The sequence below is a fragment of the Gadus macrocephalus genome, chromosome 18 (assembly GCF_031168955.1).
Source record: "Gadus macrocephalus chromosome 18, ASM3116895v1".
Taxonomy (NCBI): Eukaryota; Metazoa; Chordata; class Actinopteri; order Gadiformes; family Gadidae; genus Gadus; species Gadus macrocephalus.
The window spans coordinates 9,543,295-9,569,705 of NC_082399.1; the positions used below are offsets into that span (position 1 = coordinate 9,543,295).

General features: G+C 47.2%; 1 protein-coding gene across 4 annotated transcripts in view; it reads right to left on the reverse strand.

Moving 5' to 3' along the window:
- The window catches only part of ep300a (E1A binding protein p300 a), a 32,260-nt gene extending 6,664 nt beyond the window's left edge, over positions 1–25,596 (reverse strand). The window contains exons 1-30 of one of the 4 annotated variants that reach the window (XM_060036404.1): positions 25,033–25,596; positions 22,747–23,420; positions 20,794–20,973; positions 19,479–19,818; positions 18,982–19,095; positions 17,815–18,051; positions 16,313–16,418; positions 15,674–15,799; positions 14,858–14,975; positions 14,315–14,456; positions 11,883–11,957; positions 11,402–11,499; positions 10,813–11,040; positions 10,113–10,586; positions 9,116–9,521; positions 8,461–8,579; positions 8,057–8,120; positions 7,052–7,227; positions 5,924–6,012; positions 4,601–4,681; positions 4,212–4,268; positions 3,961–4,038; positions 3,661–3,728; positions 3,161–3,311; positions 2,695–2,841; positions 2,064–2,177; positions 1,494–1,659; positions 951–1,118; positions 437–598; positions 1–207 (exon numbers count right to left, since the gene is read on the reverse strand). The exon at positions 1–207 is cut by the window's left edge and continues 75 nt beyond it. In XM_060036404.1, the coding sequence (XP_059892387.1) occupies positions 1–207; positions 437–598; positions 951–1,118; positions 1,494–1,659; positions 2,064–2,177; positions 2,695–2,841; positions 3,161–3,311; positions 3,661–3,728; positions 3,961–4,038; positions 4,212–4,268; positions 4,601–4,681; positions 5,924–6,012; positions 7,052–7,227; positions 8,057–8,120; positions 8,461–8,579; positions 9,116–9,521; positions 10,113–10,586; positions 10,813–11,040; positions 11,402–11,499; positions 11,883–11,957; positions 14,315–14,456; positions 14,858–14,975; positions 15,674–15,799; positions 16,313–16,418; positions 17,815–18,051; positions 18,982–19,095; positions 19,479–19,818; positions 20,794–20,973; positions 22,747–23,420; positions 25,033–25,126 (5,259 nt within the window). In that variant the 5' untranslated portion in view covers positions 25,127–25,596. Of the gene's footprint in view, positions 208–436; positions 599–950; positions 1,119–1,493; positions 1,660–2,063; positions 2,178–2,694; positions 2,842–3,160; positions 3,312–3,660; positions 3,729–3,960; positions 4,039–4,211; positions 4,269–4,600; positions 4,712–5,923; positions 6,013–7,051; positions 7,228–8,056; positions 8,121–8,460; positions 8,580–9,115; positions 9,522–10,112; positions 10,587–10,812; positions 11,041–11,401; positions 11,500–11,882; positions 11,958–14,314; positions 14,457–14,857; positions 14,976–15,673; positions 15,800–16,312; positions 16,419–17,814; positions 18,052–18,975; positions 19,096–19,478; positions 19,819–20,793; positions 20,974–22,746; positions 23,421–25,032 lie in introns of all 4 variants that reach the window. The other 3 variants (XM_060036402.1, XM_060036403.1, XM_060036401.1) reach the window with 3 other exon arrangements.
- Positions 25,597–26,411: the final 815 nt, after the last annotated feature.

Genomic DNA, 26,411 nt, shown 5'->3' on the forward strand with positions numbered 1-26,411 from the left:
GCTCTGGTTGTGCAGCTCCACCAGCATGCACATGGAGCTCCAGAGCGAGCGGCGCAGCGAGCTGAACTCCAGGTGCTTGTCGCGGGCCAGTGTGAGGAAGGCGTCGCGGCCGTCCATCAGGTCGCACGCCATCAGCCCGTCGGGGTCCGTGATGGGCGGTAGGGTGTTGGCCATGGGCGCCGCGATGAGCCTGATCACAAAGAACACCTGGGGGGGGGGGGGGGGGGGGGGGGGCAAAGGAGGGCAAACGAAAGGGTGACGGGGGAGTTCTTGCTCAAGAACATTTGGGTTCGAACCCAGAACCTCTTGGCTGAGAAGCCAACACTAACTACTAGACTATCCTGCCCACCAAAAGTGGTATTCCTATTTGTATTTGACATTATTATGTTTAATGAGCAGAGCAGGGCTCCACGAGGCCTGAGCGCTCTCCCCGTACCTCTTTGTGTTTCTCCATGGTGGCGTAGAGCTTCTGTGATAGGTCGTTGGAGACGTTGGGCATGCCCGGCTTCTTCTTATTGGTCCGGCTCAGGCTGCTCTTGTTTTTACTTGTCTTCTTGTTGTTCTTCTTCTTAGCGTTTTTACTGTCTCCTTTAGCGGCCTGGAGGGGGGGGGGGGGGGAGAAGACGAGGGACGGTCAAGCTATGGGTAGAGCTAGTATTGTTTTAGCCGAAGGGACCCAGTGAGTCACTTTAGATACATCTCCTTAATGCTCAGGTGGACTGTGGACTTCAACACAATGCGTTCCATTTGATCAATATTGGCTGTACACCACACTACTCTAATCTAATCTCTAAAATTGAATCCATTTCCGTATAAAATCAGGGGATTTCAGATCCATTTGACTACAGTCCTATGCATTTCAGAAGGAGTAGGAATACAAGGAATTGGATTCTGATTGTTCGGACCCCACCGGCTCCTGGCCTTAAAAGGGCAGCAGGTCTGATCCTCACGTCTATGCTCTCGTTGCAGGTGCTGTTCTCCTCCCTCTTGCGCTCCTCCTCCTCCTGCTCCAGCTCCTTGATGCTCTCCTCCAGCACGTTGGGCCAGAAGTCCCCCTCAAAGTAGGGCAGCTCCTTGGCGCTGGTCAGCCGGTCGTCCTGGGCCTGTTTGAAGACATCCTAGAGGAGAGGGAGGAGGACCGAGGGGAGGAGCATTAAGGACAGGCTGGGTCAGATTTGGTGATGAATGAATAAGGGAGTGAGTGAGAGAGGTTTAGCCGGTTTAGCTTTTTAGACGCATGGGGGAAAATGGGAATAATGTTGAACTAAAGTGATGATCTAAAAATGATGTGGTGCAGTGAGGAGCACATCCACTGTAGATATAAAAAGCCGCTTTGAATGTCCACCACTGAAGCCAATGGCTTCTGTACCTGGTGCCGTATAACGGACGTGGTTTAAACTGGACCACACAGGTGAACTTGAGCATTCATCCGGGCGGGTCTCAAGTACGCTTTCACCACCCCAGGCTGGGCGTGTCTGAACAGGTAGTGGTACCTTGTAGTCGTGGACGATTCTCTCGGCCACCGCCTTGTCCAGCATCTTCTTGTACCACTCCTGCAGACGCTTTGGCTTGGGGATCTTCTGGTCCATGGGGTGGCAGTGGAAGATGTAGTCGTCCCCCTCGCTGGGCGGACAGGCCCAGATGTGACCCGTGGTGTAGCTGAACGGGACAGCAGGTTGGGGTCAGTGTGGTGGGGGGGGGGGGGGGGGGAAGAGCGGCAGCAACAGCCGACAACATAGGAGCGCAAGTGGTGGGAGACGGGACGGACATTTGAGGCCCACGCTGGTTTCGGATCAGATTACAGCATTTGTTATAGGTCCGTTGTGAATTTGGTGAATGAACGACGCGTTCTTACACTAACGATCGAATATGATGCTTGATACCCTTGCAACTGATATGCAGTTTGGATACCGATATCAAAACTACATAGAGGCTAAAAAATATCCTGACGAAACTGTTGCACATTGATTCACTAATAATAAAGTATTTACAGCCTCTGTCATACAAATCAATACTGATTCAAAGTTGAGCTTGTTAAAAGAGGATAGAGGAGATCTACTCACCCCAGCTTCTTGACATACTCCAGGTAGCCAATCAGAATCTCGTGGTACACACCGGTTCTGAGATCGCGGGGTCGGAAGAAGTGGACACTGTCCAGATAGGAAATGTACACCCGCCTTGAGAGGAACACAACCCAAACACGCGTTAACAAACAAAAACCAAAGCATAACACTGTCAGACACATCTTAGACACATCTTTAACACATCAACGACAAGCTGTCTATAAAAGGTTTTCCTATCCAACAGTCACCGCTTGTTCCAGCGCTTCGTGGTGGCACGTCACTCGGGGACCGAATGACCCCATGTGATTTGGAGTTATTCCAAATCTAGTTATGCTGTCACTTTGGTGTGCGCCCGTTGCCAACACCTCTTCGAAATCTGAACGTGAATTACGTGATAACTACAAAGTCCTTTAAAAATTACAGTAGTAGAAGTAGTTCAATTCCACCTTGTCAATTACTAAGATGGTGTAATATACCTTTTTTTAATTTAATGAATTGTACCGTTTGCCTTTACATCATCAACATCGCTCTTTAAACAAAAAGGAGCTAAATTGTGGAATAATTGACACAAAAGAAAAGGCCTTATTTCTCGTGGTCCATGGGGCCCCTGGCAGCATGACTAACGGCTCACCTCTGGTTGGGAGGGGGGCAGTCCGAGCCGTACTCCTGGACGTGCATGCCGAAGAAGCAGACCTCGGCCCCGTCCACGTCCTCGAAGGCAAACAGGGCTTTGGTCCTGTAGGGGAACGACTCCGACATCTCCCCGTTGTCCACAAACCTGGAGGAGACCACGTGTTAACGGCACATTCGCTTAGAAAACTCAGCTGCAATGATCCAAAGCTTGTCCCTTTTCTTCTCAAGATTATAATTATAATAGAATATGCTGTTGCTACTAGTGAATTATTACTAGCTACAGCGCACTGATTTGAGAAACTTCCTACTTACCACAGATAAAAATAAAAACTTCTTAAACCCCAAAAGACTCGGACTTGGGACTTGGAACTCGCTTTATTGGATGAAGAACTCCAATGGCTGCGTCCCCCTCCCCGTGCTGCGTTCCTCTCCCTGTCAGACCCGGTGTGGGTGCGTTCCCATACCTGGACTTCATGCCGGGCTTGACCTCCACGACTTTGTCCGAGACGTGGACCACACGGATGGCGACCTCCCCTGCCTCCGGGTGGCTCTGCCTCTTCAGGTAGTCGTTCACCCGCATCTCCAGGAAGGAGCCCAGCTTGGTGGGGGGCAACCCTGCAGCGCCCACACAGAGAGCACAGATTAACACTTTGTTTGTTGGTCGATAGCGCAATGCAGAGGTTATAAAAAATAAACGGCTTTTCAAAACAGCTCCCTGAGTGAATACATAGTGCTGATAGCATTCAAACGCTGTGATTTAAGACTCAATGAAATATATTGAATATAGACATAAAGCAAACCACTACGCAGGTGAATCTAAATAAAAAGGGTTGGAAAAAAATGGTTGAATCTGCGATTCCCACCGACCAATGCACTCACAACGTTAACCTTAAAATCGGGGGCCGATGCATTTCTTGGAGTCGTGGCATCCCCTAAAGTAACCACTGAAGAGAGGTCAACTTACGTTTGGCTGCGTACTTGTTCTCCTTCCTTGTCTTGTTCGTCTTCTTCAAGCAGCCGTCACATACAAAACTACAGAAGCAGAGCGCAGGGAAACAGGAGGTCAAAGAGAGTCAGATCAATCTGGCACTCGGATGGATTCCTTTTTCAATACCAACACATACACCCTTAGCGGAGAAACTTAGCCAGAGGCAACCGCTGGATCCATAGATACTGCATCGACTCCAAATGTTCTCATCCCCCCCCCCCCCCCCCCCCCCCACCCCCAACACCTAACATACCCCTCGGCCGATCAGACACTCACCCTAGTGGCCAGATCGTGTCGTGGTGCAAGACACAGATCTGATGCATTCTACGTCCACAGTCTGAACATTTCACAAACCTAGAGGAAGGAAAGACAATACAGACTCCATTATAAACGACAGCAATGGTAAACAAAGGACGCAAATGGAAGCTAATGTCGTAGCCTCCATGAGCCTGTATATATTTGAATGCTCGCTATATCTATTGAACAGATGATACAGACTACGAACACGGCACCATCATGAGACTTACTGTTCGGGGTCCAGTGTGTCATTTTTCTTCTTCTCAAACTGATCTTTGTTAATCGATCTGCAAAGAGGGAATAAGAATGTGTGTCAGAAAAGTAATATTGTAAACCATAGTGCCTCAAAAGGTAGTTCAATGGTTAACGCAAGGAGAAAATGTATACATTGAAAACGTCTCCCTGAATTAACAATTCTTAAGAATTGATCAACATGTAAACCACAGCATCTAAATAACAAAACCTATTCCCAGTATTGGGCCAACACTCAACTTCATTAATGTGTGATCGTTAGTTGATCAAATCAGTGATAAAAGATAAAAAAGGAGACTAAATTACTTTCACATTTATTTAAGTGTTGACCATGTTGTGCCATTGAAACGTAAAACGGTCCACTCACGTCTGAGGCTGCGTGGGGTCGTCGCCCAGGGAAACCATCTCTCCCTGGATCTCGTTGAAACACTTCTCACAGAAGTGGTACCTGTTAGCGATAAGCCCAAATTTTGGTGAACTACACCCGTTTTCCGCACAGCCAATCACAGACAGCGCACAGGAGGGGCAGCCACCAATCAGGACACGACATGGGCAAGGCAGGGGGCAGGACAAGCAGGGCAGGCAGGAAGTAGGAGCGCAGGACAGCAGGGAGGTCATCATCGAGACGGCCAATCACGGTTTCGGATTAAAAAAGGCACGGGGGGGGGGGGGGGGGGGGGGAGTAGCAGAACAGTGATGTTTGTGATGGGGGGGGGGGATGGGGGGGAAGAGACATGATTGGTCGAGGTGAAAACAAGCCAATGCATATATGTTTATATATGGCATTGGAGAGAGACACCGGACCAGGGGGAATGGGGAGCACAGACAGGACAGGACGAACATTGAGAACAACATAGAGCAGAATGCCGAAGCAGAGCACTGGTTAGAGATCTGGACAACGACAGGATGAGCAAGAGCCCCGCCACAGGAAACACAGCAGCTTTAAATGGAGGGGAGGGGGTCGGAGGAAGGGGAGCAAAAGGGGGGGGGACAAAATGCAGATGCTGGACACATATGAGAAATGGAAAACACAACATTGTATGAATTTGAATTCATACAAGCAGTTCATCTTAAGGCTGGTCCTTTGCCTGTTGCACTGGGGCCATGAGTGCATGTGTCGCTAGCGAAATTGCAGCAAATCACAAGCTGAGCAAAACAGTTTGAGGATGAGTGTAATGTGAATCTTTTTAAGTAAAAGTGATTCACTTTTCTTTTGGATTGTGTAGTATTCATAATTCGATACACCCAATGGGCAGAGCAACTTGTGTTACGTAATTAATGTTTTAATAGTTAGGATAAATGTCTTTGTTTAAGCTCAAATGAGAAAAAGGACCAGTTAAAATGGCAGTGCATTAGGCAGGAAAGTATACACATAGTCCACATTGATCGAACACAGGTGGTCAAACATGGACATAAAACCAACGAACCAAACTACGAAATACAATTAAATAAAGATATAGCCTATCGCTCACACTCAAGCAGCAGAGGTTTGGCTATACTTAATATCAATTTCTTCACTGTCAGCTGTGCCCATCTATTGATCGTTCCTTCGTTCATCAATTCATCCTCCCATTCACCCGTGAGTGGCCTCACTTAAACTTTAAAAAGGCAACCAGATGTCGATACCCCTTAATATCCACCCACCCAGCCATCCATCGGTCTGTGACGAGTGGCCTGCCTCCCCTCATACCTGTTCTGGTAGCTGAAGTAGGCCGCGTCTCGGGGAATGGTGCACAGCTGCTTCCCATAGCAACACAGAGTCTGAGGTGAGAACTCCAGCTGGGGAACAGGAAGAGGAAAAGAAATGTGAGGGGAAACAAAACACGACTCAACGCGATAATGACCACCCTCGACACAGTTTTGTGGAACTGGGATTAAGGGGTTCGACGTGGCGTCGTGTTGGCTGCTGTTCGTTCTGTAGTCCTTTGGAGGGCTTTTGTTGGGCCTGGCCTGGCTATTTTAAACAGCACATGAATGGTTGATTTGTAACAAAGGCTGCCAAGTCTGTACCCAACAAGCCTAACACAATGCACTTAACAGCCAATTAAATCCACTTTATCTGGTGGGCACAGTAACGCCAGCCCAAGTATCATGGGGGTCACTGTGATACACCATTAACACAGAGGAAGAGTATAAATATTGCAACACAATATAGCATCTAAGTTTCTTTTTTTTACGTCTGTTCATGAAACTATGATTGCCTGCCTCCCCTTCATCCAAGTCACCTTCAAACTACCTTTCCTTCTCCGCCCATCCCCCCCTCCCTCCATCCATCCATCCACCCCACTCTCTCCTTCTCCCAGTTCACCTCCTTCCCATCTTCTTCCTCCCTTCATCCCCCGTCTCCCTCTTTCCATCGATCCTTCTGACTCCCTCCGTCTCCCACCTCCACCCCCTCCAGCTCACCTTCATCCCCCGTCGCCCTCTTTCCCTCCATCCTGACTCACTCACTCTCCTACCTCCACTCCCTCCAACTCCACTCACTCCACCTCCTACCCCTACCCCCACAGTCCGTCTCCCACCTCCACCTCCACTCCCTCCATCTCCTACCTCCACTCACTCCATCTCCTACCTCCACCTCACCTCACCTCCCTCCCCCTGACTCACTCCATCTCCCACCTCCAGCTCACCTCCCTCCCCCTGACTCACTCCATCTCCCACCTCCAGCTCACCTCCCTCCCTCCCTCCCTCCCTCCCCCTGACTCACTCCGTCTCCCACCTCCACCTCCACTCCCTCCAGCTCACCTCCCTCCCTCCCTCCCTCCCTCCCCCTGACTCACTCCGTCTCCCACCTCCACCTCCACTCCCTCCAGCTCACCTTCCGGCCGCAGCAGTAGCCCAGGCCCTGCATGACGGGGTCGATCTCCGCCTCGAACACCTCCGCCAGCTTGGAGCAGTACTTGTAGACGCGCGACGTCTTGCGGTTGTACAGCCAGGCGTTGTTGAACATCAGCCAGATGTCGTCCACGTACTGCCAGGGCTCCTGGTATTGTCCTGGGGAACAAGAGGTCAGGGACCATCAGATGCTGATATTCTGAACCGACTAGCAGTGCATCCTGATGCAGGCCATCCAGGAGAAGGTCAGTGCTAGCCAAGATACCAGACACCTCTGCGAGGTCATGTTTTCTTTGATCTGGCATACGTGTCTTGCCCCTCTCCCGTCTAGCCAGATAACCAGCAGACCTGGCACCGGTCGGCCAATCACAACCATTTATCTAATATGCAGCAGGTTTGATACGATGACTGTACCCAATGGGAGTGCCCAATGGGAGTGCCCAACGGGAGCGACATTAAGGTATTTTCATAAACAACCAAGATGGCTGCCTCGGATGTGGCACCTTTTCAGTTGGTCTGATGGTTGTATCCAATTGCGTCCAGAGGCATTTTGGTCTGCGCTTGTTAATAATAATTGGACATCGGAAAGTGAACTGAGAGGTCAGACTGTTACGCATTTACAAATTGGTCTGGGGTTGTCAGGCTAGGTTAGGGCAACTTGCCCAAGGATATTTAAAGTTAAATTGTAGCCACTAGGGATCCCAGTACTTTTAGATCAAATAATCACTTCATGAGATTACCCTGTCCAAACACATGCCACACAATTAACAAGATATTCATACAAAGCAGGCTAATTTAAGAGTTTGCCATATTATTTATTAAATATAGACGAGGATAGTAATGACTTATTGTGAATCAAATTAATAATTGGCCGCAGCTTTCCCTTTGATACCGACAATAAGCCAGATTGTCTGATTTGGGAACAATTTGCCTTTGGCCACGGAACCATTTTGTTCCCATGCTTTGGCAGGCACCAAGTGGTACTGACCTGTGTCCAATTTCCGCTTGATTGTCGACAAGTCCATGGGGGTCTTCACGATGTCAAAGTAGTCCTGCAGGATGAGACGAGCAGTAACATCAAGATCAGTGGGAACCCACAGCCTCGTCCAAGAAGGTCTCAACAAGACGACACAACTCTCAAGTAGAGATTAACTGGCCAAGCAGCAAACCACCCAAATTGATAAAACATTTATTATAATATTCGATTTCCGGAAAAAAGGAAGTCGGAATGTAATTTAACGAGTGGATTGATAGGATAAAAAAAATCGAATCAAATAAGAGTTTCTACATTCTCCGTTTTTTTCAGTGTACTTAACACATTTTCCGGGATCTCCCTTTTAGCCGAATCTTGTGGCGGAGGAGACGTCCCCGCTCTGTCTGTGAGGTACATACCGGTATGCAGAGCAGCTGGGGGTCCACTGGCATCCTGAAGGGCAGGGACTCTGGGTCCTGCCGGTACAGAGACTCCAGCGTGGGCATCAGCGCCTGGCGGAGCTCCTCTGGTTTGAAGACTGGAAGGAGAGCGGCGGCAGAGAGGAAGGACGACAGGCATGGTTAGGGGAGCGGGGGACGACCTTTGGATTGGAGACGTTTGTCGTTGCAACATAACTATGTTGAAAGGGCCGGACCTGGACCTCAGCAAGCGGTCGGACACTCAAAGGTTTGAAGTATGAACATGATTTATTCATCTCCATTGTTCCAAATGCTCTGCCATTGGGCCTGCCATGGCTTTCTCACACCGACAGACAGAAACACGCAGCCACAGAAACCCCCCATCTGGCCAGCCATACCCCTGCCTGCCAGGACGACAGTGGGGGTTTGTGCAGTTGCAAAAATTGGTAAAAATGGATAGATATAATTATTCATATTTAATATTTTGTATGTTGGCCCTTGGCAACCGCTTCAAGGTCCTCTGCAACCCACTCATCGAGGCACACACTGTTTAATAAAACACTTTGGTTGCTTGCAAATGCATCAATTAAAACGGGCCTCTGTCTCGCTACGATGGAGATAACCAACGTTCACAGCATCCACTGCCGGCACTCACTCTTCTTCTTGTTGGCAGCCTCCGGCGACTCCTCCTCCTCCTTCGGCTCCTTCTTCACCTCCACCTTCATCTCCGTCTTCACGTTGGCCGACGAGGAGGACGACGACGACGGCGCCGACGACGTATCCATGGGAACGCCCTTGCCGCCCTCCCCCGAGCACTCCTCCTTCTTGACCTCGAGCTTCACCAGGGGCTTCTCCTCCGCCTTCACGCCGCCCATCTTGCCGCCCTTGGAGCACTCGCCGCTGTCCTCGTCGTCGTCCGGCTGCTGCTTGACCTCCGTCTTGGGCTCCGGCTGGCCCGACGAGGCGTCCGACTGGGCCTGCTGCGACGAGTTGTCCACGCTGCTGACCGACGCCGGGGTCAGCGCCTGGCCGTCCGCATGGAACGAGCCCTTCTGCGACAGCTACACATAGACACAGACGAACACGCGAGGGGTCAGAAGAGCCTCGCGCAACCAGTGTAAATACAGCCATTGCTTTATATAGAAAGGAGAGCCCGGGCTTCGGAGAGGACGTGTGAGAGAGGGTGATGACGGAATGACAAAGGTTCTGTAGTCCTCGTCACGCATGCGCTAATAAGTGTGAGTGGCTAGCAGTGTGGCTAGCAGTGCTTCAACGGTACTCGGCAGACCCCCCCGCAAGGACTCCCCCAACCTTATCTCGGGGCAAGCAGCCCTGCTTTGTCATAGCAGAACTCCTGGGGGGTGAGGGAGTCTGCAGAGTTTAGATATTAACCTTAGGTCTGATTTGTGGGACTACACCCAACCCTGCTCCACCTATTTCCACATCAGACCATGACAGCCGTTGTCCCAGCTTGCACGATTGTGTTTGCTACTATCCAGATCGAGTCGTGTTCGGGCGGGCGGTTTTCCCTTTATATTTCAGTTCCACATCAACTGACCAATCTTGAGAATCTTGAGAACATGATTTATTAGCTCACTCTAATAGGTGTCACAGCATGGGAGGTGCACTCCACCAGAGCTGGCGGTACTCACCGGCGTGCGTGGAAGCTGAGCGCTGTGCGGCGTCATGCTGGAGGTCAGTCCAGAGTGGGAGGGCGTGGTAGAGCCCGGCGGCACAGAGTGCGGCTGGAGGGGCTTGTTGGAGCCCGGGCCCTGGCCGTGCTGGGTCTGCTGGAGGGACGGAGGGGGCGGCAGCTGGGGAGCGTTGGGGGTGTGCGGCTGGGGGGTCAGCGAGCCGGCTAGCCTGGGGGGGGTCTTGTGAGGGGTGGGGGTGCGGCTGCGGGCGGGCGACGGCGAGCTGCCGCGCATGGCGCCCAGGTGAGGGAGGGAGTTGGGGGGTTGTTGGCTGTTGGACGGGGGCCCGCTGAGCGTGTTATTGGGACCCACGCTGCCCACGCTCTGGGGACCCATGGGCCCCACGGAGGGGACCCCGCTGGGGCCGCCCGCCGAGCCGGGCTGGGCCAGGGGACTCGCCACGGGCAGAGAGGGAGGGGTGCCCATCTGTGTCTGGAGATAGCAGAGGGGGAGGAGACAGAGACTGTGTAAAGATGAACATTGGTTTACCTTTTACTGACTGGATACAGGCTCGCAAATGTAGCAATAGTATCAACCTATTGACTAATTACGAATTACCATTTGGATAATATAGATAGATTGTGCTTTGGCAAAGTAAACTTATGTTTTCCATGCCATTGAAGCCTGTTGAGTGGAATAGAAGACAGAGTGACGGTACCTGGGCCATGCCTCCCTGGGGGCCGGGCTGTGGCAGGCCAGGCTGGTTCATGCCAGGCTGGTTCATGCCAGGCTGGTTCATGCCAGGCTGGTTCATGCCAGGCTGGGACATGCCCGGCTGCCCGCAGCCCACGCCAGGCCCTGGGCCGGGGAACTGGCCCTGGGACAGATACTGGTTCTGCAGCTGGTTGACATTGGGCTGGTCCATCCTGGATCCCACCATCCCCATCTGAACAAGTCGGAACCACAGTTGAGTCTTAGCATCTCCAGTACAATGAGACCCATTCTGATTTGTCCAGGAAATGTCCCAACGGTACTCTACTGGTCAATATTACTCTTCATAGATACAAATTTCGTAGCATTGAAAGATATTAAAATATAACTTAATATTTAAGAAAGAACATTTCAACAGCATGCACGACCAACAGTCCCAAGCTAAATGTCTCAACCAGCTCCCCTCTGATCTGGAAGATGATGTTCAGGCCTCTCAGAGGGACCACTATCCCAGTAGAAGGGACCACGCACCAGACTGTTAGCAGTACCAAACCTTGGTACTGGTTCTGTAACGGACAGTACTAGATGAGATGTACCTGTCGCGGGCTGACCTGGCCGGAGGGGCCCATGGAGAGAGGGGGCGTGGAGCGCTGGCCCAGTCCCTGCATTCCCATCTGATTGAACTGGTTCATACCTACACAGACGACCCAATCACAACCACATGGTTACAGTGGAACAGCTGAAAACATTCTCCTTTAAGTCCCAAACCCATTAACGTGTAAATGACTGAAATGACTGAAAAAATCTTCTGATTACTTTATTAACTTGTGGATTAGAAATTACTTCAAAAGTAACGTTTGGCCAATCTGTAACAGGAAAATCTGGTTTGATAATGGACAAGTGTGTCACCATTCGTTGGCGTGCAAGCCTTTAATGACAGGGCTTTGTGCCAAGCCAGCCAGTTTCTTATTAGCAGAAACTGCTGCGGCATGTTGCCACGGTTACTTGGACTACCGACAGCACGTGGACTATAAATGTTTTTGCCTTGTGAATTTATCATCCATAAGCATTGCCTACCTGGGCCCTGCATCCTATTGGCCATCTGGTTAGATCCTACGGGTCGTACCATCGATGGGTCCAGGAGTGGACCATCTGTGGAGGACACAAGGGGTGGACAGGAAGGGCTATGGTCAGTGCACTCACACCTAGAGATTAACAGCGTTAATAAGAGATGGAGAACGGGGCTACGGAAATAGCATGTGAAAGCCTGGAGCGACTCGGGTGTGCCGTGGTGTCATTCTTAAAGGGAACCCAAAACGTTTTGGTTGTCGTTTTAAACGTGGCTGTATGTCTTATGTGATGATACTAGTACTAGTCTACTCAATGCCATTTTATCATGGTTACTGAAATAAGGCGTTCATTTAGTAAAAACATTAGTAAAAATCTTTGTTTTTGACAATCTCTGCCGAACAGTATGTATACGCTGTGCTGTGCTCCAAAAGCATTGAGTGTGCTTTTAATGACGTCGGAGAGCCTGTTAGTATACTTTTTAATCTTCTGACCTAGGATCCGCGGTGGCGAGGTGTGTGTGGACGCGGAGCTCCATCTGGCCAGCGGTCGATGTTGATGTTAGTTTCCGAAAGTTTAATAATTGTAGTATAACACCATGGGGTGTGGCGCATCTAATATACATCGCTCATTGTAATCGCTCATTGCATACACAGAGACGGTACTTTAAAAGTATCACAAAATTGCTGTGTGTTGTAATAATGGAGATAAAACGCCCCCCCCCCCCCCCCCCCCTTCCTAGAACTCTCAACCCAAAACATTTTTTTTATGATCTCATTGATCTCGTTTCGAATTAGAGCTAAAACTGTGGGCTTACTTCAAATTTAAGACATTGGGAATGAGGTTTTTCCTAGAGCACACTTCAAGTTTCTCTCAAACAAATACCTGACTTTTAAAAATCGACAACCTTCTTGCGCACTCCACTTTAAGGTGGCATTCGTTACACAGATCAGAATACTTCCAATGGAAACTACTGGTGATCAGTGTTGGTAATAACGCCGTTTAAAAGAACAGCGTTAGGTAACGCCGTTGTTTTTTCAGCAACGGGGTAATCGAACTAATTACTATTTCCGTCGTTACAACTCCGTTACCGTTACTCTACGAAAAATGCAGTGCGTTACTATGAATTGATTGAATAAACTGCGTAATCCGAACGCACCCCTGGCTCTAAACACAAACTGCTAGTGAGGAGACCGGGTGGGTTAACAACGAGATAAGCGATTATGATTGGCTAAGGCAGTCATGTTTCATGGTAGCCAATCGGAGCCAGTGTTTTTACGCACAAGCCAGGACACGCACGCCACACACACGCAAACGCACACACCAAACAGATGCGATGAAGCAGCAGAAATGGTGAGTCCGGAGCAATCCGATGAAAAGTTGGCATTTTCTGTAGTATTCGGCAGATGTTCCACAGCCTTTGCAACCAAGCAAATTGAAATTCAGGCCCCATCCACACTAACCCGGGTAAATGTAAAAACGCACATGCGCAATAAAAATGATCTCCGTCCACACTATCGTTTTCATACTGTTTTCGGAATGTTTTGCACACTGAAATTACTTGATACAGTTGTCATGGTTACGTAACTCCGCCACGCCTCTCTGTTTAGATTACAGGCGCGTGATCAGCTGATATTTACAGTTGATCAGCTGGTTAATAATTTTCGACCCGGTCTTGTGTTTGTTTTTTTTACCATCACTGAAGAACATCAAGTACAGCGCTCGCCTCCGGCGTTGGAGCAACAAATATGTATGAGCCAATATGTCGAGTTGTTTCTGGAGATAAATTAGGACTGGAGATAAATTGTACAGCGAGATCATCATTTGCATTACACCTGGCATTTTTTGATCAGCGTCTCGGTCTCGAGCGCAAGCTTGTGGCAGTGTCATGGCAACCGAACGTCATCGTTTCTGAAAGCCTCCCGTCTACCCTGTCCACACAGTAACGCAAACCCAGCGTTTTCACATTCATCCACCTCAGCGATTGTTTTCGAAAAGCATAGTTTTCAGTGTCGGAATTCTCAGTTTTAGTGTGAACGGAAGGGCTATAAGGATAAATAATTATGCGTTTGTAGATTTACCCGGGTTAGAGTGGACGGGGCCTCAGTTGGAAGCATATCAGGGCCTTGAATGGGCAGTTCAACCATTTAACACATTAAGGCCAAGTGAAAACTGCTCAGAAAAATCCAAATTCTTCGACATATAGCAACTTTCTTTTTTTTACAGTAACGCCAATATTTACTTTCTCTGGTAACTAGTTACTTTTATTATAGAGTAATTCAGTTACTAACTCAGTTACTTTTTTGAACAAGTAGTGAGTAACTATAACTAATTACTTTTTTAAAGTAACGTTCCCAACACTGCTGGTGATCTACATTAATTTATGAGGCTCCCATTTTAAAAGAAACAGCATCAGGCCTAGAACACAGGTCACCACTCACTGGGAACCATTCCGGTGGGGGGCTGGCCTATGCCAGGAGGCCCCAAACCCAGGCCCTGCTTCTGTAGCCGGGTCCGCCTCTTCTCCTCCAGCTCCTTCTGGATCTTGTAGATCTTCTCCGCTAAGAGGTGGTAGTACTCCGCCTGTTGGGGAGAAGGAGTCGATGGGACAACAGATATTGGGAAGTGAAAGAGAGAGGGCATCCTCATCTGTAACTCATTTTGTATTAATAAACCTCCTTTAACTCGGAATATTGTTATTGTGCCTTTTTTAGAATTTTATCAAATTACTTTTGCTATATTTATTATTTTTATTACGTATTACTTTTTTCAAAAAACATATTTTTTCCATTTTACTTTATATAATTTTTGATTATTTTGCCTTTTTCACAAGCATGTCAATTCTTTAATAATCCCCTAAGGGCCAATTTGGTAATAAACAACAACTATTCTTAGCTATGGCAATGTACATTCATATTTTGATCAGCCAATAAAGCTTGTTTTGAAAAGAAAGCGAGTGGGAGAACCAAAGGGAGAGGACTCACTCTGCTGTTTGCCGAGTCGTACATGTCGCCCTCCACCTTCCTGGCGTAGGCCACCAGGTTCTCCATCCGCCGGTCCTTCAACGCCGCTGGGTCCGGGGTGGGGAAGATGGCCTGCACCCTGCGGGGTGGAGGAAGGGAGAGAGAGAGAGAGAGGTTAACAGAGAATGAGTAGGAAAGAGAGAGTGAGAGAGAGATCTGATGCGAGAGTGATGAAAGTCAAGAAAGACGGAGAAAGTAAGAGGAAGAGGGAGGTTAAATGAGGAGGAGGAGGAGGTGAGGAGAAAGGAAAGGAAAAGCTAGTTCCTCTCCTTTCAAGTGGAATGGAAAGCGGGGGATGGCGGGTGTAAGAGGTACCGGGTTTGTTTAGAACTGGAGAAAGGATGGGCAGCAAAGAGAGAGGAAGAGTCAGAAAGGAAGCTCAGAAAAAGAGGAGCAAGGATAAGATCATAAATCAGATTTAAGATTACTAATCTGAAACTGGTTGAAAAATCTGGTTGAACGGGGAGTTTCTCTTTCTTTCTAACCAATGTTGCTGGAAGCAGGGATCTAGAAGTGCGTATTAGAAATATGCTTATTAAAATCCCCTATGACTGCTTCATCTACTCATGCAGATCAGTTTGGAATGGGTCCGTCACAAAACCGGAAACAAGGTGTGACTCCGCCTTCAGTATTTGGCTTGCGGCCCAGGCTCTGTGCAGTCTCCCACCCCAGAAGTTATGCTACCTATACAACAAAGCAGGACGGCTGGATCCGAGGTGACTAAAGAAAAAGAACAATACAACGCGTTCATCGTGCAACATGTCATCAGACACCTACAGTTTGTGCACCAAGTGGTTGCGCAGGTCCTGCGTGATGTCCTCGTGCCAGTTCTTCCTCATACCAAGGGCCGAGGGCGGTTGGGCGGTGGGCATTGAACCCACGCCTCCCGTGTCATTCATCAGCCTGTAGTGAAGGGTGGCAGGGAGAAGAAAAAGGGGAAAGATTAGGAAGAGGATCTAAAGATTGAATGTAACCAGAATTTGTGTATATATGTAGAAGATAAAATGTGGTTCGACAGTAGTAATGGAGCATAATATGCTATTAATTGTTTGAGGTTTGCCAGTTAGATTCTGAGCTACCCTTGGTAAAATGTCCAAGTGTCCATTGGCAAGAAACCTACATGGCTTTCAACAAACTGCATGAATCAAACATTGGTGTATGGGGTGAATACAAGGCATTCATTGAATCTAGATATTTTAGGCTTCTTGGCGGTTTGACAGTGCTGTATTAACGCCAACTATTAACCATTTTATATTTGTAGCAATAGAGGCCCCATTACCTGTATGGTGCAGTCTGTAGTCCATGTAACCCTGTGCATTTGGCTACCATATTGCATACACCCTAGTACTACAGCACATCAGAGTGAGATGTGGTGCGATTGGCGTGTGCGTGTGTTTATGCAGGCGTATCACTCACCCCTGGCTGTTCACATTGAGATGCATCATGGTGTCCTGGAGAAGGCTTGCCTGTTGATTATCAGAGGGAAGCCCCACGCCACCGTTCACTCCCATAGCGTTCGCACCTAAAAAAAATACAGGAGAAAAGCCATGATGACTTGCAACGATAGCCTTGGTTTACATTGCAACAAAAGCCGTGAGGGAGCATGTACATAAACGCGCAACATCAACCAAAATGCTACAAATAACAACTAATGAGCGATGTCTTGTTCAATCCACGCTTTGATGACAGGCAGCGTTCCCATGGTAACCAAAGCTGGGGCTGGGCTGACCAGAGAACAGAGAACACTAAAAACACTCAACAGAGCAACGATTTCTGGTCCAAGGAGAAAGAAGTTTGTTTTGCTTCAGTTATTATTGAAACTACTGAAAATGTAAGTAGGACTCCATAGTCTGTAGCAACATGGGGTGGTTCTCAGAGGAAAATGTTAAGCATTTGATAGTCTATGGTCTTTTTTGTATTATTATCATACCATCTAGACAACATCTCATTAGAACTTGTGAAATCGCTCCCCTTTAGGATAGCAAAGGAGCATAGCAATGTTAGTTATTGTGATTACTTAGTAGTAATGTTTTTTGGTAATTTTTTTGTAATTCATCAAGTTACGATGAATAATAATAGGGCGACATTATTGTGTCTGTAAGTGCCATAGTATTTCTCATGCTAGGTTTCATTAACCTAGGTTAAGTATGTTAATGTTGGATCATGATATTACCCATAGCTTAGTTTGATTGCATGTAGTCAATTCAATAATGATTTCAATAATTGTATGAATAAATGCACATCCTTTGACTGATTACAAATAAAAAGAGCTGGCCAGCCCGAACCTCTGATTTAGTTTATGAGAATCTAACTATCGACCAAGCCCCTCCAGCTCAGGGCACCCGGCCAGCCAAGCTGCTCTAGATCTCGTCACACAGGTGCACAGCCAGTTAGCAGACGGAACAATGTTACATTTCTTTAATTCTTAAAGTCTCCCGCCTACTAACTCGGAGGGGCTCAATGTTACACATTGCGCCTTTAAATAACAATGATAGAATCGAAGCGCACCGAAAAGTAGCAACACAAAGCAAAAGCACTAAGGGAATTTATGAACAATGTTCAAGAGTCCGGTGTCTCTTTGCATTCTTTTTTAATTTTAAATTGTTCATGCGGTGACCATGTCGTTTTTATGAATGAGAAACCTGTTGGTTCCTAATTATCATACATTTAGCATTCTTCACTATGGAAGCCATTTAGTGCCAATACGTTTTTGTTTATTCTTATTTCATTATACTTTTCTAATTTATTTTCTATCATGGAGCATTAGCCTAAGTATAGTATGGTCAACATAGCACATGCACGCCACGGGTGGCAAATAAAGATCTATTCACAAATGTTTGAAATTTATTGGTTTGAGGTTAATTCTTTTTCCAGGAGGACTCCTTGATTCACCTGTCCACCTGACCGGTCCAACTCACCCAGGTTTAGTGACCTCATCCCTGGCTGGCCTTGCATGGCCTGGCTGGGCATATTGGCCTGTGGCGTGGGCCCCTGGATCTGGTTCCCCTGGTAGGTGAGTCCCAGCGCTGCGTAGGCCCGCTCTATGGAGCTGGGGTCGATCTGGCTGGGAGGGTTCAGGTTGGGGGTGCTCGGAGGTCCACCAGGGACCGATCCAAGCGAACTCCCCAGACCTGGACCCGCACCGCCCAGGAGAGCTGAAGGGGCAGAGAGAGGCAGAGGTCCATTTATAGGGATGCACTGGTCCAATACTGCTTCCGGATACCATTGACTATTTAGGCCCAATCCCATTTCTACCCCTTACCCCTCCCCCTTGTTTTGAAGGGGGAGGGGTAAAGGGTAAAAATGGGATTGGGCCTTAGTCTTTTAGCAGGCTCCTTGTTCTGAGTGACTTATGGCCATTTATTTTAGATACATCACATTAAAGTAAATGTTAGGCATCTTGTTTAAGGGGGCAATTTTATTTTATATTGCATAAGTAATAGAAATGACCTATCGTGGCTGTTACATTTGATCATTATAATGTTTGAAGACTTCAATGGGGAATATTGTATTGATGAAAAATATGGATAATAATCTCACTTTGATGACAATGTAATAATAATAAGTCATATTGGGCCATAAGTAGCCCTGCTGATGGATCACGGAATGAAAAAGTTGAGAAACTCTAGACTAACCAAAGAAACAAGTGGCTGTCCCTAAACCAGAGATTAGGTTTCAGGAAAAAGTACAATAGTTTTCTCCCCTTTCTTTTACCTCTTTTGTTTACCTCCATTTAGGGTTAGGTAGAAAACATCCCTCTTAGAATATAATTATGAGAGCTCCTTTAAACACACTACAGCTAAGCACTACAGTGGGAAGCCCCAATGATGAAGAATAATAAGTTAAGAAACATAATGAAGTAATATCCTGCAGCGGTAGACCCCTTCCAGCCCTTAGCACCATTATGCTGAGGGAATAACCTATATGGCATTAAAAACTGTAAAAAGGAGAAGGTGGTGGAGGCAGTTCTACTCGGACCCCACTCCCATCATGGACAAAAAGGGCGTTGGGATCACGTCAGCACAGTGGGAGCCGGACACATGTGTGGTACATTAACGACGTTATGGTCAGATACCGACACTCACACTGGGGGTTCCTCTTGTCCCCTGCGTTCTTCAGGGGCAGGCAGACGGGGCAGTCGTGCCGCGTGCAGTTCTTCCAGTGAGAGATGATCTGCCGTGACGATGCGCAGTGGGCCACTGAAACAGAAACACACCGTTCAGTCCCGCAGAATGCAAAATGGCGTCAGGACGATTTTTAACCCACAGCTCGCTTTCCGTCCGACATATTTGGGGAGTGTCACAAGGTTCTTTCTCTCTGAAAACCGTTCCATTTTGTTGCAGAGGTTGTTACAGTGAGCTTTGGAGACGCCAAACCTTAAATAAGTTACATTTCTAATAACTGAGCGTTGCATAAATGTATGATTATTACGCAGATTCATTTTACCAGAAGTGATGACTGCAGTAAGTATGCTACAAAAACGAGTTATTCTCAAAACATGGCATCTCATTCACACAGGTGGGATGGTATCATAGTGGGCATCAAAATCTACTTGTACACACACACACACACGTCTACCCACCCTGGCAGTTCTTGCCGGCCTGGCAGTGGGTCATGTGGTTCAGCACGTTCTTCATGGTGCGGCAGTGGGGAAGGTTGCACTGCCGCACCTCGCCGTTCGCCTGCTCTCGCCGCTGGCACTTGTGGGCATGGAGCAGGAGCACCAGCTGCTGCTGGATCAGCTTGCGTTTCTCCGGGTCGGCCGTAGGCGGCGCTCCGGCCACTGCCGCCGCGGCCGCCGCCGACACCTGCTGGGCGCCTTGCCCCACAAGACCGCCCTGGACGTTGGGAACCAACCCTGGAGCCCCACCCACAGCGGGGCCTGGGGGGCCAGCCACGCCTGCTTGTGCCTGCTGGGAGGCCTGGGGACGGTGGGGTTGGAGGAGAAGGGAGTAGGGTACAGGTATAGGGTTAGGACATGGTTGTCATAGAGTGTGGAAATGTGAGACGGTAAGGACATCGGACATAAGGAGTTGAGAGGAAGGATGTGAAGAAGTGAGGAACAGAAAGGGTCAAGAAGTAAGACGATATGGAGACCGTTTTTACACAGAACCTGAAATACTACTACCCTTCTCTGACTCAATGTGCTTCCCATTTTTCAAAACAACTTACAATGAATAGAGAATTCATTTATAAGGAAGATGGGTTCAGCCATCTTGCTTGACCCCTGAGTTTTTCTCTGATTATAGCACACCTTAAGTAAATAGTATATCAAAACAAATCGGGCTACCACGTAATGTTGGTACCAAAATAAAGATACCACCTGAGATTGTTGTGCAAGGAAAATTATTAATGTGTATTATACTTGGTTAGAGTGACTAAAGAACACGGCATAAGTGGAAGATGTTATTTACGCCAGAAATAAATGTTGTGTTTTAGATTAAATACCACCTAGTGCATTATCAGATTGTAGCCCTATACAGTATTACTTTAGGGCCGTAGCGACATCTGAGGAGTACCTGGGTCACTATTTGATGCCAATAAAGTGAAGTAGGGTAAAGATAGAGGTTTTAGTAGAGGTAGGTTTAGGAAAAATCTCCAAATCAATAAATCCAGTGCAACCCGATGCAAATTTGATAAAATAACTTGATGAAACACAAACCAGTTGATATGTTTGTGCTTAAAAAACAAAGAAGTTAGTTTAAGCTATAGTGATATGGTGATATGGAGGATGGGGCTTACCAGGATACGGGTCATTTCGGGATGAAAATGTAGGATTCTGACATTTGGTATCAAACACGAGTCAAAACACTACACCTAGCCACCACACTACCCTACTTTCTCCACACGTGAAAGACTTAAATCAAAGAGGACACAGTGAGGTTCTTGTTGCTTACCATGGCAGCCAAGCCCTGCATGGGCTGGTTCTTCTTGTCCATGTTGTACTGGGCCAAGTGGTTGGACATGGGCCCTTTGTTATGAAGCTGAGGTCCCAGCCCGGCGCCTCCCAGACCCTGCGTCCCTTGGCCGGCATACGGACTTCCGTATGGCCCTCCCGGGTTCCCCATCATACCCATCTGGGAGTGGGGAGAATAGAACAGAGAGGGGCCAGAGATGTGGGGAGAAGCAGCATTAAGTACCTTGGCGCACTGGTCAATGTACGGATGTCAATAGAGAATGTCAGCAGTCTGTTTCAATACTAGCAAACTTCAACGACTCAATTCAGAATCCAATAACAGTGCATAAACGCAAAGCCAGCTCTGCATACACACACAGAACAACACTTAGGAACATAGGCTGTGTGACTATGATTATATTATCCTGTATTCATCATAAAACTTGTAAACCATTGACAATTGAACCAATGAAAGAAAAAAGTCAAATGAATAGAGAAAGTTGCCGATTCAGGCATTTCATATTTCCACACAAACACTTTTGCTGATTTCCTTTGCAACAAGTGTGAGGCTGTGCTCAGCGCCGCAATAACTGCAGAGGCTGCCGGCTTGACGTATTCTTCTCCTCTGCTTGTGCGTCTCATTACAATTCAGTGATCGCAAATGTCATTCAGCAATACCCGAAACTGAAGGGAAATATTTGTACCCCAAATCTTCTGAAGTTTTTTTTTGGGCAAAGACTTGGTACCAGAATATCTGTTGAATCAATCCAAGACGGTGCTGTAAACAGCGACCAAAATACTTAATGGTTCATGTTTTTTTTCCATTTCATGCATGGGACAAAAAAAGTAATAATCCCCTAATGTGCATGATTTGTCATTATTATTACCAATTATAAACTGAACCTTCTTGGACCAGCGAACAGAAATGTATACAATATAAAAAGGAGGACGATTGTCACCAAGCATGTTCTGCATTGAACTTAACCCGTTCTCAGCCCTCCATACAACTTTAAGCAGCACCTCCCCCATGACAACATGCCACGACAACATAGAAGAAAGATTTACATATCACACATGCATCTCATCGTACGGATCCCTCCGTAGAGCAGGACCCGTGGGTAGCATTATGCTAACATCAAAGCGTGCAGAATACAGCCCACCTCCAGGGACCCCCGAAGCATTAAGTCACGGCTGTTTTTAAACCCCACTGTCGGGTACACGCACCCGGCACCGCCCCACCATCCCTGGACCACTTGCACTGCAATTAAAACCACCCACGTTGGGCCAATAAAGCCTTTGCTTCAATTAAGTCATTAAGAACAGCTTAAATCGTAGACAAATTAATAATCCGGCTTCAGCTGTTTTTGGGGATGTAATGGTGACGTTAACGTGCTGCAGTGACAAAGACGGCAAAGTGTACACGGCAATCTGCAGGTGCATTCTTGTCAACGAGGAGCATTCTTATGCTCGCTGTTGTGAAGATTACTTACTCCAGTCTCCAACTACCACAAACATGACACAGCGACATGCCTCTTCCTTCTCTCCCAAAGTACCAAGGGGGAGGGGGAGAACACTTTCATAATTTGATGTATTCCCCCTCTCTCTCCCGCTCTTTATGTCTTCGCTAGTAACCTCCTTTAGCATTATCGTTCTTATGCGCTAAAACTGTATAGTGCTTTTGATTGGTGGCTCCATCTATTCGTCTTGTTAACCAATGATCAGCCCAAATGTGAATGCACTAAATAGAGAATAGGGTCCTACTGAATGTTTGAGCCATGCTTTTTCTATAAAAAATAAATAGGTGATAAAGAAATACGGGCCAATTCAAAAGTGTTATGATCACTGTAGTACACAAACACATTATGAGTCTTCGATTACGACTTTTTTGGTGAATGACTAAAGGAACTAACAACAAACTGTGTTCGGTTTTAACATGAGGCATTATTTTCTTTACCTTATTGAGGGCTCCAGGCTGCTGACCTCTCATCCCAGCCTGCGGCCCGGCTACCTGCTGCTGCTGCAACGTCTCTGCCAGCAGGTTGCCTCCGCCACCCATGCCCTGGTTCCCAAAGCCCATCCTGGGGGAGCCGTTCATCACCTGACCCCCCATCATCCCAGGCGTTTGCTGGGGTCCATTGTTGCCCTTCTGCTGGGCTCCCATCATGGCCCTGCTCATGCTGCCCACCATCCCAGCTACAGAGTTCTGTTGCTGTTGCTGCTGCATCATGCTGGCCTGCTGCTGGGAGGACAGGTGCTGCTGAGGCCCCTGGCACGGGGACGCCTTCATGTTGCCCAAGTGTTGCCCCATGGAGGTGGGCCCTCCTGGGTTGCCCATGGCACCAGGGTGCCCCTGTTGGGTGGAAGCCGGCGGGGCCCCGGAGCGCAGCAGCTCCGACAGCTGCTTGTGTTTGGCCACCGCGTCCTGGCCCCCTCCGCCGGGGCCAGGACCCCCTCCGCCAGGGCCCAATCCAAGGCCCATCCCTCCAACCCCAGGACCAAGACCCCCGGGGCCCCCTCCCATACTGGGGTGCAACTGGTTGATGTCCCCGCCATTGACCAGCCCCAGCTCCGAGGAACTGATGAGCTCGTCTGGTAGGTCATGCTCCAGGTCAAACAGCGAGCCAAAATCTGGAGGGGAGATGAATAGTGCAAAGATGTAGGGAAGGTAATACATACAGGGTACCCGCCAATTAAGAGTGTAATGTTATTGTTAATTAAACTGGAATATGACTGAATGTAGTTGCCCCGTCAAGAGAATAACGTTTTGTATAGAATTTTGGAAGCTAACCAAAGCAAGTTTTAAATGTGACCACACATACTGAGCTACAGCCAGAACAATCTGAAAAGCCCTTTTACGCTGATAAACTTGATAGTGTGTGTTCATACAATATGCTGCATATGCCATTCAATAACATATATTAACACTGATAATATTCTAGTTATGTCCAGATGCTGTGCAACTTAATTTCCTCAAATGTTCTTTGCCAATCAACAGTTAATGTCTTCATTTCAATTGACAATAAATATCACCATTTGATACTGCACAGCACATTGCCTGAATTCCTTAAAATCAGGAGTTTAAATTAGCGGTAATTTCGGTTCTCCTTGTCAATGAATGAATCCCTTACCATTCTTTTACTTGAAAATCTGCGCACTTCATGCTGACAATATCGTTAAAACAAAGAAAAGGCTCAATACAAATCATCACTGCCATCATGCTTTCACAGGCTGCCTACATTTCATTGCTAGAAGAGAAAACCCATAAGGGGCGTGACTGTGACGAATCACATTAAAGACATAAATTAATGACAGCAATTTAGGAGTCGTTTCATGAGGCCAAATGCCAACGTAGGCTTATTGCAAATCTAAATCAACACATGTAATTAACTTCACTTAGTGGTCAACGAGTAAAATATCACGGAAAGACTGGACAATGTTGTCTTCAAAGACGTTTAACGGCTCAGTTTATAACTAATAACTTCGCCAGGCGCAGCTGGGTAAATCCATAAGTGGCGAAATCAAGGGAACAATTTCATATTTGGACGGACCGATATTGACTGGCGGTTTCCTACTTATTGGGATTGACAAGACATGGCGCTGTCCCTGCGCCCTAGTTCTGTTAACAGCCCACTACTTCGTGTACTACTGCACGCCATCTACAGAAAAAAACTAACAATGGCAATTTGAGCATAACAATCATTCCGACCAATGGGCCTAAATTTAGCCCATCCGAAATGTTAGCGGAGTTGGCTACCTCAGGTTTAGCTCATACCGACGTTTGTTGTTAAAGGGTCCGACTTTAAACAAGGCGAAAATAATTCGCTGTGAACTTAATGCGTCAATATGACTTGATTTCGCTGTTGACCGTCATCATACATTTCATCCAGCTGCTATTAGTAAATATTTACGCGAGCACAATTTCAAAACTTTACAAGTTAGCTGGTTGTTTGGCTAATTAGCAACCTGGCTAAACTAGCCATTAGACATGGGACCGTCAATCCGAGCCCTCATTCGTATCCAACTAGCGCCTAGCTAACAGCGCTAGCTAGCGCTGCTGAAATGACTGGCTAGCATCGGATCTCTTCACGTCCGACACACGTACGCTACATGCTAACGTTACCCAGCTACGACAAAACACCGAGTAGTAATCCATCCCTCAGATTTCCAAGTAGTCAGTGGTCATTGGAAATATTAAACAGTGTAACAACGGACACACAAATAATGTATTAAAAATATTTACCGTTTCCATCGCTGGCGGAGGCAGAAAGTGCCGGAGAGGAGAGTTTAGGCCTCTTGGCTGAAGGCGGGCCAGAGTCCAGAACGTTCTCGGCCATATTTTTTCGAAATAAAAATATATAAAGTATCCACAATTGCAGACGTTTTCACGTCTTTAGATCGTAGCTCCTTTTCGTTTCCACAATTGCGACTTTTCCCCCTCCTTTTGGGGGGACTAAGGGGGGGAAAGTCCCGTGTACAAATTACTCCCCTTTCCTAGGTTCGCCTCTCGATTTCAGCCTGAGCGTATCAACCCCCCTCCCTCCCTGGTCGGATTTTTTGTTCTTTATAAATTTCTGCGAGCTGAGGAGGAGGGGGTCGGTGAAAGTAAGAGGGAGACACACGTAGCGGCTTCCCTCTAAACTTATACAGGCCCTTCGAATGTAAATAAACTGTCCCAACGTGTCTCTCCCATGATTGCATCCGTCGTTTCAGCCTCCGTGAGCGGAGTCAATGTGAAAATAATGTCGGGCGAGAAAAGGCTGGTTTGACTGCGAAGTGATGGTGTGCTGCTGGTGGTAGCGGGTGAAGATGCAAAAAAAAAAAATAAAGCATTCAAATGTGCAGCTGGAATGGTGGATGCAAAAAAACGCACATTCACCAGTCGAATTGTAAACAATGTTAATAACAGAATATTAACGAGTTAACGAAGAACAATTCAAAAGCGAACATGTATTCGCTACACACACATGAAACAAACTGGAACAAGTTCCTTGTTGAATTGAATCTTACATTCCAACTGCTGCTTAATAACCAATATTACAATAATTACACTTCTCCTGCTGTCGAGATTAAACAGGAACTTTGTCACCAGTGGATCTGAAATGTAATGTCATGTCAATACCAGAAACAGACATTCCTTTACTTGAAAGATCTTCTCAATGCAGGTCTATGTTGCTGCAAATGTTGGTATAATCTTCCACAACTATGTTCGTTTTAAAAATGTGTTTATTAGTTATCAGGCCTATGTGTTTACCCCTGCCCACATCATACAGTGATGCATTCTTATTCAAGAGTGATACGATTTAGTCGTTTTGGGGTGTTATTCTAGATAAAGGTTGTAGAATACATAGGCCCTAGACCTCTGAGGGCAAAACCTGAAATGGAATTAAGTCTATTCAAATGTCACATTGTCCAATGGGTAAAAGGACAATTTTCAAATTGAATATGGTTATTATGCTCTTGAGTCACATCATGAACATGGTCAGCTGGCCTAAAGCTTATTCCAAGGGCCAATAAGGTTTGCATTTGCATTCTGCGTTCAAATGTCTACTACTCATGGGTTATTCATTATTATAAAAAAAATCTATATTCGTAATCATTATTACAGTCCGATACTACTTC